This window comes from Clinocottus analis, unplaced genomic scaffold, assembly GCF_023055335.1.
Source record: "Clinocottus analis isolate CAN_PGR_092001 unplaced genomic scaffold, fCliAna1.0.p SCAF_8, whole genome shotgun sequence".
NCBI lineage: Eukaryota > Metazoa > Chordata > Actinopteri > Perciformes > Cottidae > Clinocottus > Clinocottus analis.
In genome coordinates, this window is record NW_027176240.1 from 22,151,464 (window position 1) to 22,165,596 (window position 14,133).

Genomic DNA, 14,133 nt, shown 5'->3' on the forward strand with positions numbered 1-14,133 from the left:
ATATATATATATATATATATATATATATATATATACACACACACACACACACACACACACACACACACACACACACACACACACACACACACACAGGGCTATATGTTTGTCACTTTCATGTCAAAATAAAGCTCAACATCGCCCCCTGCTGGATACAAGCCGGATGTACAGCACACACACAGCCAGTTATCACACTGGTGTGTCTGTGTGTGTGTGTGTGTGTGTGTATATATATATATATATGTATATACAGCAGCACATGAAGCTTCATTCACACCTGTGCAGGTGAAGTCATGTCCTCTGTTCACGCCCAGCACCGTGTGGAGGGCTGATGCTTCAGGGAGGAGGAGCTTCCAGTGGCTCAGAGGCAGCAGGAAGAAGCTGAGGGTTAATCTTTAACATGATCATAAAGTCATGACACATGATCAGCTGCTCTCTGAGCTGCAGGTTCACACTGGTTCCCCACAGTGTTGGAGCGGGACAGCAGCCATCACATCAACAGGAAACTCTTCTTCCACACAGACCGGGTCCACACAGCAGAGAGCTGCAGAGGGTCCAACCCTCCCGGTGTGTTTCATGAGCAACCAGCCGCTCTTTGCCGGTTCATGTGTGGACCTCCTGTCTCTGAGAAGGAGTCCACGGCTCAAAGTGGATCGGACAACAGAGACCTGAACCTCCAGGTGAACCCGTGGGTCTCCATCAGGGGGCTGTAGGTGATCAGCAACATGAACAGGTATCACTCCACACTTTAGTACCTTCAGCGTCTTCACTCTGACTTCATGTTGACTGTTTCTCTGCTCGTTCACTTGAACCTTGACTCTTAATAAACCTGTAAATCTATAAAACACAATCAGTGGTTAAGATTGAGTTCTGATACTGGACTAAAGTCTGGACTTTGGTCCTTCAGGTGTTTTATGAAGCTCCTATTTCATGTTTATTGAGGCCTCACAGATACAATACAGTGGTGGTTGCATAATCTACAGGTGAATCATTACTTTATATACCTGCTGTATCATATTTGATAGCTCCGCTGTCATAAGGACGGATGCAGGAAAACATTCATAAGACTTTACAATAAGTCACCTCTTGGTAGATCCTCTGTGGATTAATTATCACTGCACACGTTTATGTTTTTTACACTTCATATACACGACACATACTTTACGTTTTGCACAACCCGATTGCTAAATTAATACTCTGCAGCTGTACTTGTATTTCTCTCTCTCTCTCTCTCTCTCTCTCTCTCTCTCTCTCTCTCTCTCTCTCTCTCTGTCTCTCTCTCTCTCTCTCTCCCCCTGGTGGTCAGTGAGGGTTACAGCTGGTCTCAGTGTTCCTGTCAGTCAACAGAGTTCATGTTCAGCTGAGGTTAATTCAGCCTCCTGACTTTAACTTTTAAACGTCATCAGTTCAAATCCCTTCAGTCCAAGAAGATGCTCCGTGTCACATCATTACAGCTTCTTTCATCAGATCTTCACATTCTTCCCAACAGCTGCTCTGCCTGAAGATTAAAAACAGAATTCCCTCCCTGCTGCTCTTCTTCTCTGTTAGGACCCATCAGAGAGCAAAGTTCTCTGGACCAGAACCAGAACCTGGACCAGAACCTGGACCCAGCTGTGTGTCCATGAAGAGTGATCGGTCTAAAGGTCGTCTGATTTTCTTCAAAGATGGCTGCCGTTCTTCTGACCCAGAGTAAGTTCTTAAAACAGATGAAACAGATGACTAACTGTTCTGATTCTCAGTTATGAAACACAGAATTGGTCGTTCATCATTTAGTGTTTTCAGGATAATCAATCATGACAGAATCAATATATTTTACTAACTGCTCTGTAGCTGTTTGTATATGAATCATTAACTGTAAACAGTCTCTGGTTCAAACACAATGTGAGTTTATTCCTCCTCAGAGTCGACCAGGAGAAGTCAGAGTTTCAGAAAACTGCAGAGTTAAAAAAAACACTGCTGTAGTTCAATGTCAAAGTATTAAGTTTTAAATCTTAACCTTTCCCTCAGTCAAACTGATTTAACGTGACTGTGAGCAAATATTAAACTCTGAGACCAAAGACTGCTCGTTAGATCCTCCAGAACCAATTTATATCTCATGTTTAATCTCTACGGAGACGTCGGAGCCAGCAGATCATTTCAAACAGTCCTGCTGAGATGAGGCTGCTCTCGGCGGGCAGCAGAGCGCTGACTGCCCGCCGAGAGCAGGACCTGAAATCTCCAAAATCGTCCGGGTATATTTTGAAGTAGGCCGAATCTTGAAAAAACGACCACAGATTTGAAGCTTCAACAACTAACTTATCATCTGAAATCATCCTAAAATGACATTTTGTGACTCAGAAACACGAACATTCAGAACATTCGCATCTGCCATTGTTCCCTGTTGCTGGTGCAAAATGCATTCTGGGATATTGGCTGTCCCAAGTACGCACAAGAACCTCTCATGCATCTTGGGTAAAATGAGCAGAGCAGGTTGCATAAATATAAGAGTCAAACTTCTCCAAGATGTGACTCCAGTAGTTTTAGTTTTTGTGTCTCATTGTAACGACTAGTTGGTTGAATAAGAACACAACAAGTCACAATAAAGAAGCTGTGTCTTCTTTACCATTAACTACAAGTTTGAATGAAAATAACTTCACTTTTACTGTGCAATAAAACCAGTGGAAGCAGAAAAATAAATAGTTTATGTTCAGTAAATCTCAGTGTTTCTATCAGGTCACAGCAGCAGAAAGAAAAGTCTCCTGAACCCAGCTGTGTGTCCATGAAGAGTGATTGGTCTAAAGGTGCTTTGATTAACTTCAGAGATGGACAACGTTCTTATGACCCAGAGTAAGTTCTTTAAACAGATGAAACAAGATGACTAACTGTCACACAGATGGTCGTCCTTCATCTCCAGTCTTTAGCATCTGGTTTATAAAATGATGAATCATGACACAACATCTTTAACTTATTGTTGTGTTTGTGTTGTAATATCATGAACAATAAACAGTCTGTGGTGCAGACACAATGTGAGCTGATGGTTCATGACTCCTCCACAGAGAGGACCAGGAGAGCTCAGAGGTTCCCAGAGGTCCGTCTGCCCAGCAGCATCAAACACACCTGGACTCCATATTTATGGTCTGTACATGTACAACTACTTTTACATGTCTTCTGTTCACCACCATCTCCATGCTGCACTCTTTAGACCAGTGGGTTGTCAGTCTGTCCAACATGGATCTGATGTTTGCTTCCATGGTTTTAGTTTGTCATTCAGAGAATATTCTGTTCCAGCTGCTGGAGGAGAACATCCTCACTTTTGTGAAGGACGAGCTGAAGAAGATCCAGAAGGTTCTGAGTTCAGATTACCCAGAATACTTAGAGATTCAGAGAGAGGATGAGGAGGTGTTGGATGGTGAGGATAAAGAGCAGAGGAGGAGGAGCAGAGAAGCACTTCAGAAGATCTCACTGCACTTCCTGAGGAGCATGAAGCAGGAGGAGCTGGCTGACTGTCTGCAGAGCAGTAAGAGGCTTTCTCTAAAGATTTAACTTGCTGGATGAATGGAACGTTTACTAATGTCTCAAGAGATGGACCAGAATATATTCATACTCATTCTTTGAGGAAAGGACATGTTAAAAATCTATTCTGATCTTCTTGTTGTTTGTTCATTCAGGACTTCCTGCTGCAGTTTGTCAGCGTAAACTCAAATCTAACCTGAAGAAGAAGTTCCAGTGTGTGTTTGAGGGGATCGCTAAAGCAGGAAACCCAACCCTTCTGAACCAGATCTACACAGAGCTCTACATCACAGAGGGAGGGACTGCAGAGGTCAACAATGAACATGAGGTCAGACAGATTGAAGCAGCATCCAGGAAACCACACAGACCAGAAACCACCATCAGACAAGAAGACTTCTTTAAAGCCTCACCTGGAGGAGAGGAACCAATCAGAACAGTGATGACAAAGGGAGTGGCTGGCATCGGGAAAACAGTCCTAACACAGAAGTTCACTCTGGACTGGGCTGAAGACAAAGCCAACCAGGACATCCAGTTCATGTTTCCCTTCACGTTCAGAGAGCTGAATGTGCTGAAAGAGAAGAAGTTCAGCTTGGTGGAACTTGTTCATCACTTCTTCTCTGAAACCAAAGAAGCAGGAATCTGCAGGTTTGAAGAGTTCCCGGTTGTGTTCATCTTTGACGGTCTGGATGAGTGTCGACTTCCTCTGGACTTCTCCAAGAATAAAGCCCTAACTGATGTCACAGAGTCCACCTCAGTGAATGTGCTGCTGACAAACCTCATCAGGGGGAAGCTGCTTCCCTCTGCTCGCCTCTGGATAACCACACGACCTGCAGCAGCCAATCAGATCCCTCCTCACTGTGTTGACCTGGTGACAGAGGTCAGAGGGTTCACTGACCCACAGAAGAAGGACTACTTCATGAAGAGGTTCAGAGATGAGGAGCAGGCCAGCAGGATCATCTCCCACATCAAGACCTCACAAAGCCTCCACATCATGTGTCACATCCCAGTCTTCTGCTGGATCACTGCTACAGTTCTGGAGGTCGTGTTGAAGACCACAGAGGGAGGACAGCTGCCCAAGACCCTGACTGAGATGTACATCCACTTCCTGGTGGTTCAGGCCAAAGTGAAGAATGTCAAGTTTGATGGAGGAGCTGAGACAGATCCACACTGGAGTCCAGAGAGCAGGAAGATGATCAAGTCTCTGGGAAAACTGGCTTTTGATCAGCTGCAGAAAGGGAACCTGATCTTCTATGAATCCGACCTGACAGAGTGTGGCATCGATATCAGAGCAGCCTCAGTGTACTCAGGAGTGTTCACACAGACCTTTAGAGAGGAGAGAGGACTGTACCAGGACAAGGTGTTCTGCTTCGTCCATCTGAGTGTTCAGGAGTTTCTGGCTGCTCTTCATGTCCATCTGACCTTCATCAACTCTGGTGTCAACCTGCTGGCAGAAGAACAAACAACCTCCCGGTTGTCTAAAGTCTTTAAAAACAAACCTAAACCAAGACATCTGTACCAGAATGCTGTGGACATGGCCTTACAGAGTCCTAATGGACACCTGGACTTGTTCCTCCGCTTCCTCCTGGGTCTTTCACTGGAGACCAATCAGACTCTCCTACGAGGTCTGCTGACACAGACAGGAAGTAGCTCACGGACCAATCAGGAAACAGTCCAGTACATCAAGAAGAAGATCAGTGAGGATGTGTCTCCAGAGAAAAGCATCAACCTGTTCCACTGTCTGAATGAACTGAATGATGGTTCTCTAGTGGAGGAGATCCAACAGTCCCTGAGGTCAGGACGTCTCTCCACAGGTAAACTGTCTCCTGCTCAGTGGTCAGCTCTGGTCTTCATCTTACTGTCATCAGGAAAAGATCTGGAGGTGTTTGACCTGAAGAAGTACTCTGCTTCAGAGGAGGCTCTTCTGAGGCTGCTGCCAGTGGTCAAAGCCTCCAACAAAGCTCTGTAAGTACAGAGAGAGTTAGATTCATTGATCATAACTTAAATACGCTGCTATCTTTTCTACTTATTGTTTATTTTTTCTTCCTCCTTGTCTCTTCAGACTGAGTGGCTGTAACCTCTCAGAGAGAAGCTGTGAAGCTCTGTCCTCAGTCCTCAGCTCCCAGTCCTCTAGTCTGAGAGAGCTGGACCTGAGTAACAACAACCTGCAGGATTCAGGAGTGAAGCTGCTCTCTGCTGGACTGGAGAGTCCTCACTGCAGACTGGAGACTCTCAGGTCAGGATTCATCAACGTGTTCAACTAATGGAAACTTAAATCCTGATTTACATTCATGGATGAACTTGTATCCTCCTTCAGATTGTCTTAAGATGTGATATGTGTGTTATTGTGTATGTTTGCAGGCTGTCAGGCTGTCTGATCTCAGAGGAAGGCTCTTCTTCTCTGACCTCAGCTCTGAGCTCCAACCCCTCCCATCTGAGAGAGCTGGACCTGAGCTACAATCATCCAGGAGACTCAGGAGTGAAGCTGCTGTCTGCTGGACTGGAGGATCCACACTGGAGACTGGAGAATCTCAGGTATGAAGAGGCTGCAGCCACAGAGCAGAGGTGGTTTTAACATAGAGACATAGGTAGGCGGCTGCTTGGGGCCCCCTACCAGTGGTCGTAGTAGAGGGGCCCCCAACCATCCGCAAAAAGAAAAAGAGAAAAAGAAAATGCCCCTTATCGTCATACAGAATTCAAAAGCATGGTCAATTGTATTAATATTCTTAAGAAATCCGTTGAAACGTTGAAGTAGTAGTTAAAATGTCCAGTCCATGGTTATCTGTCGTGTCCACACACCCCTACTTTCACAATGAAATGCACTCGTCCGTAACGGTGCGCGGTGCCAAAGATAAACACACAGTGACAGGAGGACTGGAAATTACACAGAGACGATTCAGAAGAAGCAAGACAAGAATAAAAGCAAAAATGAAACAAAGTTATCCAAGCGGCTCAATCAAAAGAAAAAAAAGAAAAGACAGCGATAAATATTTAGGAACGCTGCCAAAGATGACACACTTTTTTACGGCTACTGGGGATACAGGCAGGAGCGCTGCGCAGACATTGGCCTCGTTTCCCAGATTCGTTAAGACGATCTTAAGCGCTAAGAGCGTCTTAGGAGCGTCTTAAGAGCGCTGTGAAAGAAGGACGTGTTTCCCAGAGTCGTTCTTAGCTTCAGACGCTCTTTCACTAAGAAGGAAACGTAAGATCAGTCTGATCCACTCTTAACAGCCTTCTTAGCGACTAAACGCTCACTGCAGCCGCGTCAGGGAAAGTTATATCTGACATTCAAAGGAATACTAAAACCATGCGTCATGATGAATGTGCGCCCACAGCTGCAGAACACTGACGCAAGAAAAATAATAGCGTGAAAAGAAAAATAACGATATAAAAATAAAGAATTACCCCGTGTTCCTGTTTAGCTACATAAATAAAATGAATCATCATTACTATCACTCATTACGTTTTCATACACATTCAGCATTTGCATATGAGTTTACGTTAGCTATAAAAACATCAACAACCCTGTGGTATTCCACAGATATCAGGGAACTGACAGGTGTAACTGAACTCTGCTGAACCTCATCAAGAGAGGCTCCTCGTCTAAAGACGTTGCTGAAGTCCACGTGAGAGACACCACGGCTGCAATACAGCATCACCTCTCTGCTAACCAACAGCGTCGCCCTGCGTGAAGCCAGATAGTTTACATAAATGCATGTGATGGTTTACATAAATGCATGTGAGCCTCAGCACTTCTCCACTCAATGTGCTGTCGCACCGGGCCGTCCAGTCCAAGTACCGGCTTCCCCGTGTGGAGATCCAACGCCTCGTCACGCTGGTGTCACCACACATCCAGAGGCCAACCCGCTGCAGTGTTGCCCTCAGCCTGGTCTTTATGCAGTGGGGAGCTTCCTGGAGGTGGTGGGGGACGGCACCGGCCTCAGCAAGGCATCGGGTTCACGGAGTGTGGCAGCGTGACACCGATCCTCCTGCGCCATGCGGACACACATCAGAATGCCACCACACGGGACGAGGTCCACCAGGTCCACCGTGGATTTCATGCCATGGCTGAGATCCCTGGTGATTTGTGTCGTGGATAGCACACACACACACACACACACACACACACACACACACACACACACGCGCGCGCGCCCGGAGCATAAGTGCACCTGTGTGTGTGGACCACACACTGGACACACACTGGACCACAGCGTGTTGTGTGTGATTCATGCTCTGATAAAGTGGTGGGTGATGGATTAATCTGGCATGGATTGATTTAGTTTCATCTCCACGGCGGTGGACAGCTCCCACTAAGAGCGTCTTAAGAAGCTTCTTTGGCGAGATCTTAAGAAGGCAGTTAAGAGCGCGTCTGGGAAACACTCGTATCTTAGCGCTCCTTCTTAGCCGAAGTCCTTAAGAACGATCAAAATCTGGGAAACGCAGCCATTGACGTTTTATAAATATTAATATCTTCGCGAAAATCCTTCACAGAGATATGGTTTCAGATCTGGTGGAATCAGTAGACCAGGGGTCCCCAAACTTTTTCCTGTGAGGGCCACATAACTTTTCTCTTCTCTGACGGGGGCCGGGGTCAGTTTGTAACAGAAAGAGTGAGACGATCGCAGGGATGCCTCAACGTAAACATTTATGGTTTTCCAGAAGGCCACACATAACCACACATCACCAAATATTAACCCTTTCTGGGATCTTCACAGGAAAAAGTCCAGGAGACATTAACTTTCTGTTGTGCACAATCTTAACAGGTAAAAGTTCAGCTGAGGTGTCAGAGCAGAGTTTGTAGCTTCTAGCAGGCTTGTAGACGCCGCTGTTTGCAGCTCTCTCTCATCAACTTCCCTGTGAAAACCACAAAGCAGCCTGAGAAACCAAACTAAGTGATGCAGCACCTACACAGCACAATACATTTCACTACCAGTATGGTTGTGGAGATGGATTTAATCCCAGTAGATTTTATTCTAACTAGATTTGTTTCACTAACAAGGACCCCGCTTCTCCTAACTGGTGTTGGTGGAAGGTTTATTATTCAGAACCATAGATTCTTGAGCTGCAGAAGGAAAAGGGATGTGATGAGGGGGTAAGGGATGAGGGAAGGGAGTGAGGGATGAGGGGTGAGGAATGAGGGAAGGGAGTGAGGGATGAGGGGTTAAGGATGGGGAGAAAGAGGCGGGTTGGTGCACCGGCTGAGGCGAGTGACCGTAGGTGGCGTCGGGGGAGTGGAGACTGTGGGTGGAGGCCGTCTCTTGGCAGCTCTGTAGTTCAGAGTCCCCCCTTTATTCCTGGGGGGGGGGGGGGGGGGGGAAGAGAGAGAGAGAGAGAGAGAGAGAGAGAGGTCTGTTCAGTTTCAAACCTGCTGAATTAAATAGTTCTCCCACTAACGATGTGTGTCATATGTGTGTCTCATATCCATTTATGTTGTTATGGTTTATATGCAGATTATAATCTGATCATAACAATATGCAGACAACAGTTTATGAAACACAACTTGATAGTGTTTTATTGTAATGTAACAACATAGTTGATTAAAAAGATGATAATCATAAACATGAGTCAGGCTGAAGAGCATGATGAGCTGTCGTCATGGGCCAATCAGAAGAAGCTCCATGAAGTAACAGAGGATGAGCGGATGAATAATAAGTGGTCCATGTGAACATGAATCCCAAAGCTCTGTGATGAGAGTGATGTCATGTCCATGTTTCATGCTGCTCTGACCCCCCTCCTCCTTTCAGGGTGGAGCCTGCTGGAGTCCGATGGTTCAGACCAGGTCTGAGGAAGTGTAAGTGGGCTTTGAGTTTGATGAACACATTCAACCATCTGCACACTGTGACATCACTCATTCACATCTCTGATGTCATCATCAAAGTGTCACTAGATGAACAGATGATAGATTAATAACTGCAGCTGTATTGTGTCTTGTTCTCTCCATCAGATTCCTGTGAACTCACACTCGACACAAACACAGTGAACAAGAGACTCAAACTGTCTGACAACAACAGGAAGGTGACGTATGTGGAGGAGGAGGATCAGTCATATCCTGATCATCCAGACAGGTTTGACTACTTTCATCAGCTGCTGTGTAGAACTGGTCTGACTGGTCGCTGTTACTGGGAGGTCGAGTGGAGAGGAGAAGTTTCTATATCAGTGAGTTACAGAGGAATCAGAAGGAGAGGAGACAGTAGAGACTGTTGGTTTGGAATGAATGATCAGTCCTGGAGTCTGGAGTGTTATGATGGTGGTTACTATGTCCGTCACAATAAGACAACAACACGCATCACCTCCTCCTCCTCCTCTTCCTCCTCCTCCTCTGGTAGAGTAGCAGTGTATGTGGACTGTCCTGCTGGCTCTCTGTCCTTCTACAGAGTCTCCTCTGACACACTGATCCACCTCCACACCTTCAACACCACATTCACTGAACCTCTTTATCCTGGGTTTGGGTTCTGGTCCTTGTCTGGTTCCTCAGTGTCTCTGTGTTCTCTGGAGGATTGAGAGTCTCCTCCTGGTAGAGAAACCTTCTCTCTGCTGTCCAGATAGTTCCTCCTGTACAGGATGACACACAGCTGATGTTAGCTAGCAGCAACCTGATCTCTCAGTGGTTGTAAACAGCTGCAGCAGGTGAGGGGTACCTGCTGGTCTGGACTCTGGGAGGTTGAGAGCTCTCTGGACTTGTGTTGTTGCAGATGGATGTCTGAGAGCTGAGCGAGGTCCATGTGATGATCTGAAATGATCTGTTGTCTGAGAGAAGCTGTGAACATGTTGTACTTTGTGTAGAAAACTCCACTTTGTTGTCTTGAGACATTTGTTTGTGTGAAGAAAAACCTCCGAATGTCAAACGAGAGTCTTTCTGGATCAGATTCAGCGTCTGTGGAGAAATAATCACAACTTGTAAAGAGTTGTTTTGATTTGAACAAACTAAATTCATCATCTTTGATCGTCGTGTAACAAATGAACAAACTTTGATAAGTGACGTTGAGATCAAATGAATCCTAGTTTTGGATGATTCTAGATCATAATTGACTTCTTGCATTATCCGTTGTTGTGACCTTTAACCTTGTTGTTGTAAAAACAAATAAAACTGGTTTGTATTTTGTACTTTCCAACCAAAGTCCAGTCTTGCTCGTCTCTGAAATCGTCTCCATGAGGTGAGAGAGCTCTTCTTCTGCGATAGGCTGACAGGAGTGAATGATTGTTCACTCCTGAAGGTTCCCAACCACACGGGTTCCTCCTCCAGTGGTGGCCCTTTAACACCTTTTAAACAACAACCTGTTGAAGAGGAAATGAAGATGACACACAGGAAGAAATGAAAAGGTTTCAGGTCCAATAATTAAAAAATCACAAAGGTTGACTTTGATGAAGTGAAGCAGAACAAAGTTTCAGAGGGTTTAGAACAGAGAACATTCAGAGGACTCCAACATATGCTTTGGGGCACATTTGTGCGCATCTGTGACATTTTAATTTGTTCATGTACCAAACCATGTGACATGTAGAACAAAACAGAATGAGCATGTTTCAGATTGTAGCAATATAGAGGAACAATGAAGCATCAACAGTAGAACCACACACAGGCTCCATGTGACGTTGTTCATGTTGTTGAACTGCTCATTATTACACTTTTCTCCTGGAGGCACTCGTCTGCTGAAATTCATCAATGACAGCATCCGTTAAGAGAAGGGACGAAGGTTAGGCCCTCTTCCTCTTGGCCAAGGACACATGGACATGGACCAGCGGAGCCGGAGGTCAAACCTTAAGCCATGTTTCCCAGTCTGTTTTTTATTCATTGAATGTGTTTGGTACAGGATGAAATGTAACAAGAGTCTGATTTTTCATACAGCGCCACCATCAGGTCAAACGTTTGTGGTTTATGGTCAAATACCTGCTAAACTATTAGCATTCCTTTCTGTTGTTTCCTACTAATGTTGGCAGGCTAACACACGGACGTGGTGACCATGGTATCTAGCTAGCATTAGCGCAAATGGCCCCACTGAGCTGCTAGCATGGCGCTATGCTACAAGTCTGGTGTTATGTGCATCTCTCAGGCCGCTTTAAGACCTGCACATCGTCTCCTACAGAAAGCAGCCGGTGAAATGAACCAGAGACGTGTCCTGTTCAAGCAGAACTTATGTGACATCATTTGAGTTTTAATAGCTTTCATTTGTACACTTTTTAAACAGCAACGAGCGCAACAAAACCAGACAGTTAGCCCCAAGTCGGCCAACTCAAAAGATAGTTTTCTTGGTGAACACACACAGAATAATTCACAATATACACTTTAAAGTACAGGAAGAGTACAGAACAGTTCTCTAAACTGAGCCTCAAATGAAGCCACTAGTTTACTTCTTCTGCTGTTTCTCTGGCCCAGTGTCCTCATGACGTCATTAGAACAGCAATCTCCAACGTTTATTTCCCAAACCTTCATGCCATGAAGTGGTTTTAGTTCATCCTGACAAGTGAAGAGCTTCAAACTCAGTACAGCCACAATATGAGCTAACGGAGCCTCGAGGGAAGAGCCGGTTGGTGCAGGAGAGGAAGACGAGCGGCAGCGGTGCTGTTGTCCTTGGGGTCATTTTGACCCCAGATGAAATCAGATGAAATCTTTTGCCATCAAAATATGTTTTTTGTTCATCAAATGGTCTGAAAATAATGGGGGTTGTTTAATACTCTGCTCTTCATGATTACAAGTAATTTTAAGTAATTTGATTAAATTATGGGTGAGTTATTTAATTTAATAACGTCTGTTGTCCTCTGGGGTCAAAATGACCCCGCAGCACAAAGTGGAGCAATGGGGCAACTTGTCCCCCATCCTGCTTTCCAAAACATCTTTGATCTTGGATGTTTGATGTGTGGGGTCAAGCAATGGTTAGAACAACAACATCAACAACAAACAGGTCTGTTCTCACAGGTGTTGGGCCTTTCCCATTTTAGAGAGAGACGGGCAGCATGAGGAGGCAGAAAGGATCTACTGCACAGGAGGCGTGTGAACTCACGACTATGTTGTGAAAAAGAATGACCAGGAGGACAACGCTGAACATCATGAGGAGGACTCAGGGTCAGAAGAGAAGGAAACTAATGATGAGGGGATAGATCCAACATGGACCACCTGATCCAACATGAGATAACCTGATCCAACATGAGACCACCTGATCCAACATGGACCACCTGATCCAACATGCGACCACCTGATCCAACATGAGACCACCTGATCCAACATGAGACCACCTGATCCAACATGGACCACCTGATCCAACATGAGACCACCTGATCCAACATGGACCAACTGATCCAACATGCGACCACCTGATCCAACATGGACCACCTGATCCAACATGCGACCACCTGATCCAACATGAGACCACCTGATCCAACATGAGACCACCTGATCCAACATGGACCACCTGATCCAACATGCGACCACCTGATCCAACATGGACCACCTGATCCAACATGAGACCACCTGATCCAACATGGACCACCTGATCCAACATGGACCACCTGATCCAACATGAGACCACCTGATCCAATATGGACCACCTGATCCAACATGGACCAACTGATCCAACATGGACCACCTGATCCAACATGGAACACCTGATCCAACATGGACCAACTGATCCAACATGAGACCACCTGATCCAACATGTGAGATATAGTTTTGAGTTGTCCTGGAAAAGAATATTGACATGTTTTATGTGTCTGGTAATGAGTTGACGAAAAAGTTGAAACAGAGAGGTGGGTGATCATTTATACTTTATGCTTTATAAACAGTCAAACCAGACGGGGTCATTTTGACCCCAGAGGACAGCAGGTGTGATTATTTGCCGCCATTAGAAAAATTGAAGTGTTTCAAAAACAGCACCTGCACAAAACGTTGACGTATGCCAGTCTGTAATACACTGAATAGTCCAAATAATTAATTGGTTTCATCTATTTTCCACTCAAAAACAGGGTATACTTTTTTTATAAACAAGGTCTATTGGCCCTAAATTTAAAAAAAAGAGAAACATGTGTGGTAATGTGTTGGACTGAAGTAAGACTCAAGGTGTAAAACTGAATTGATTGACAATTTATACTTTATGCCTTAAATCAGTGGTCACCAACCTTTTTGAAACCGAGATCTACTTCGAGGTACCAAATAATCTGAAGGGCTACTTGTTTCATACAAACTTCCTGAATCACAAAGTTCCACAGATCACCTTTTAATAACAATATGTGAAGTGACTGTCTGATCACATATCAATGTTAATTATTCCTCACAATAATTATTAACAATTTCCACAATGATGGTAGGAAAAAAAATGTTATCACTTTGTAGAAAAATGAAAATAAAGTTATATTCGTGCAAAAAATAACTAATACCTAGTTACTACAAAGAGCTTATTGTGGAAAACAATAAGCTATTTTTGTGCTAAACAAAACAGAATGAGTGCGGATATGTGAGCATCAGCTTGCATCAGTATCAGTGGCTCAGTGAGCTGCTTTCCTTTACAAATCTTTTTAAAACAGGGTCATAGACTTGATACGGATTCTCAATTCATGCTTATTGAGCTGTGGTCTGTTTTCTGATGAGAGACGCAACAACAGAAAAAACCTAACAGAGATCTCATAAAGATCAGCTTTTGGCAAAATGCCAAGAAT

At 44.7% G+C, this 14,133-nt stretch overlaps 1 protein-coding gene across 1 annotated transcript; it reads left to right on the forward strand.

Moving 5' to 3' along the window:
• The first annotated feature begins 605 nt into the window (after window positions 1-605).
• Window positions 606-10,194, forward strand: LOC137779864 (protein NLRC3-like). The gene is given in 10 exon segments (XM_068568068.1): window positions 606-709; window positions 1,549-1,689; window positions 2,713-2,826; window positions 3,036-3,114; window positions 3,268-3,496; window positions 3,648-5,451; window positions 5,549-5,722; window positions 5,848-6,021; window positions 9,234-9,280; window positions 9,434-10,194. Coding segments are annotated over 10 exon segments (3,468 nt in total). The 3' UTR covers window positions 10,036-10,194.
• The last annotated feature ends 3,939 nt before the right edge of the window (window positions 10,195-14,133 follow it).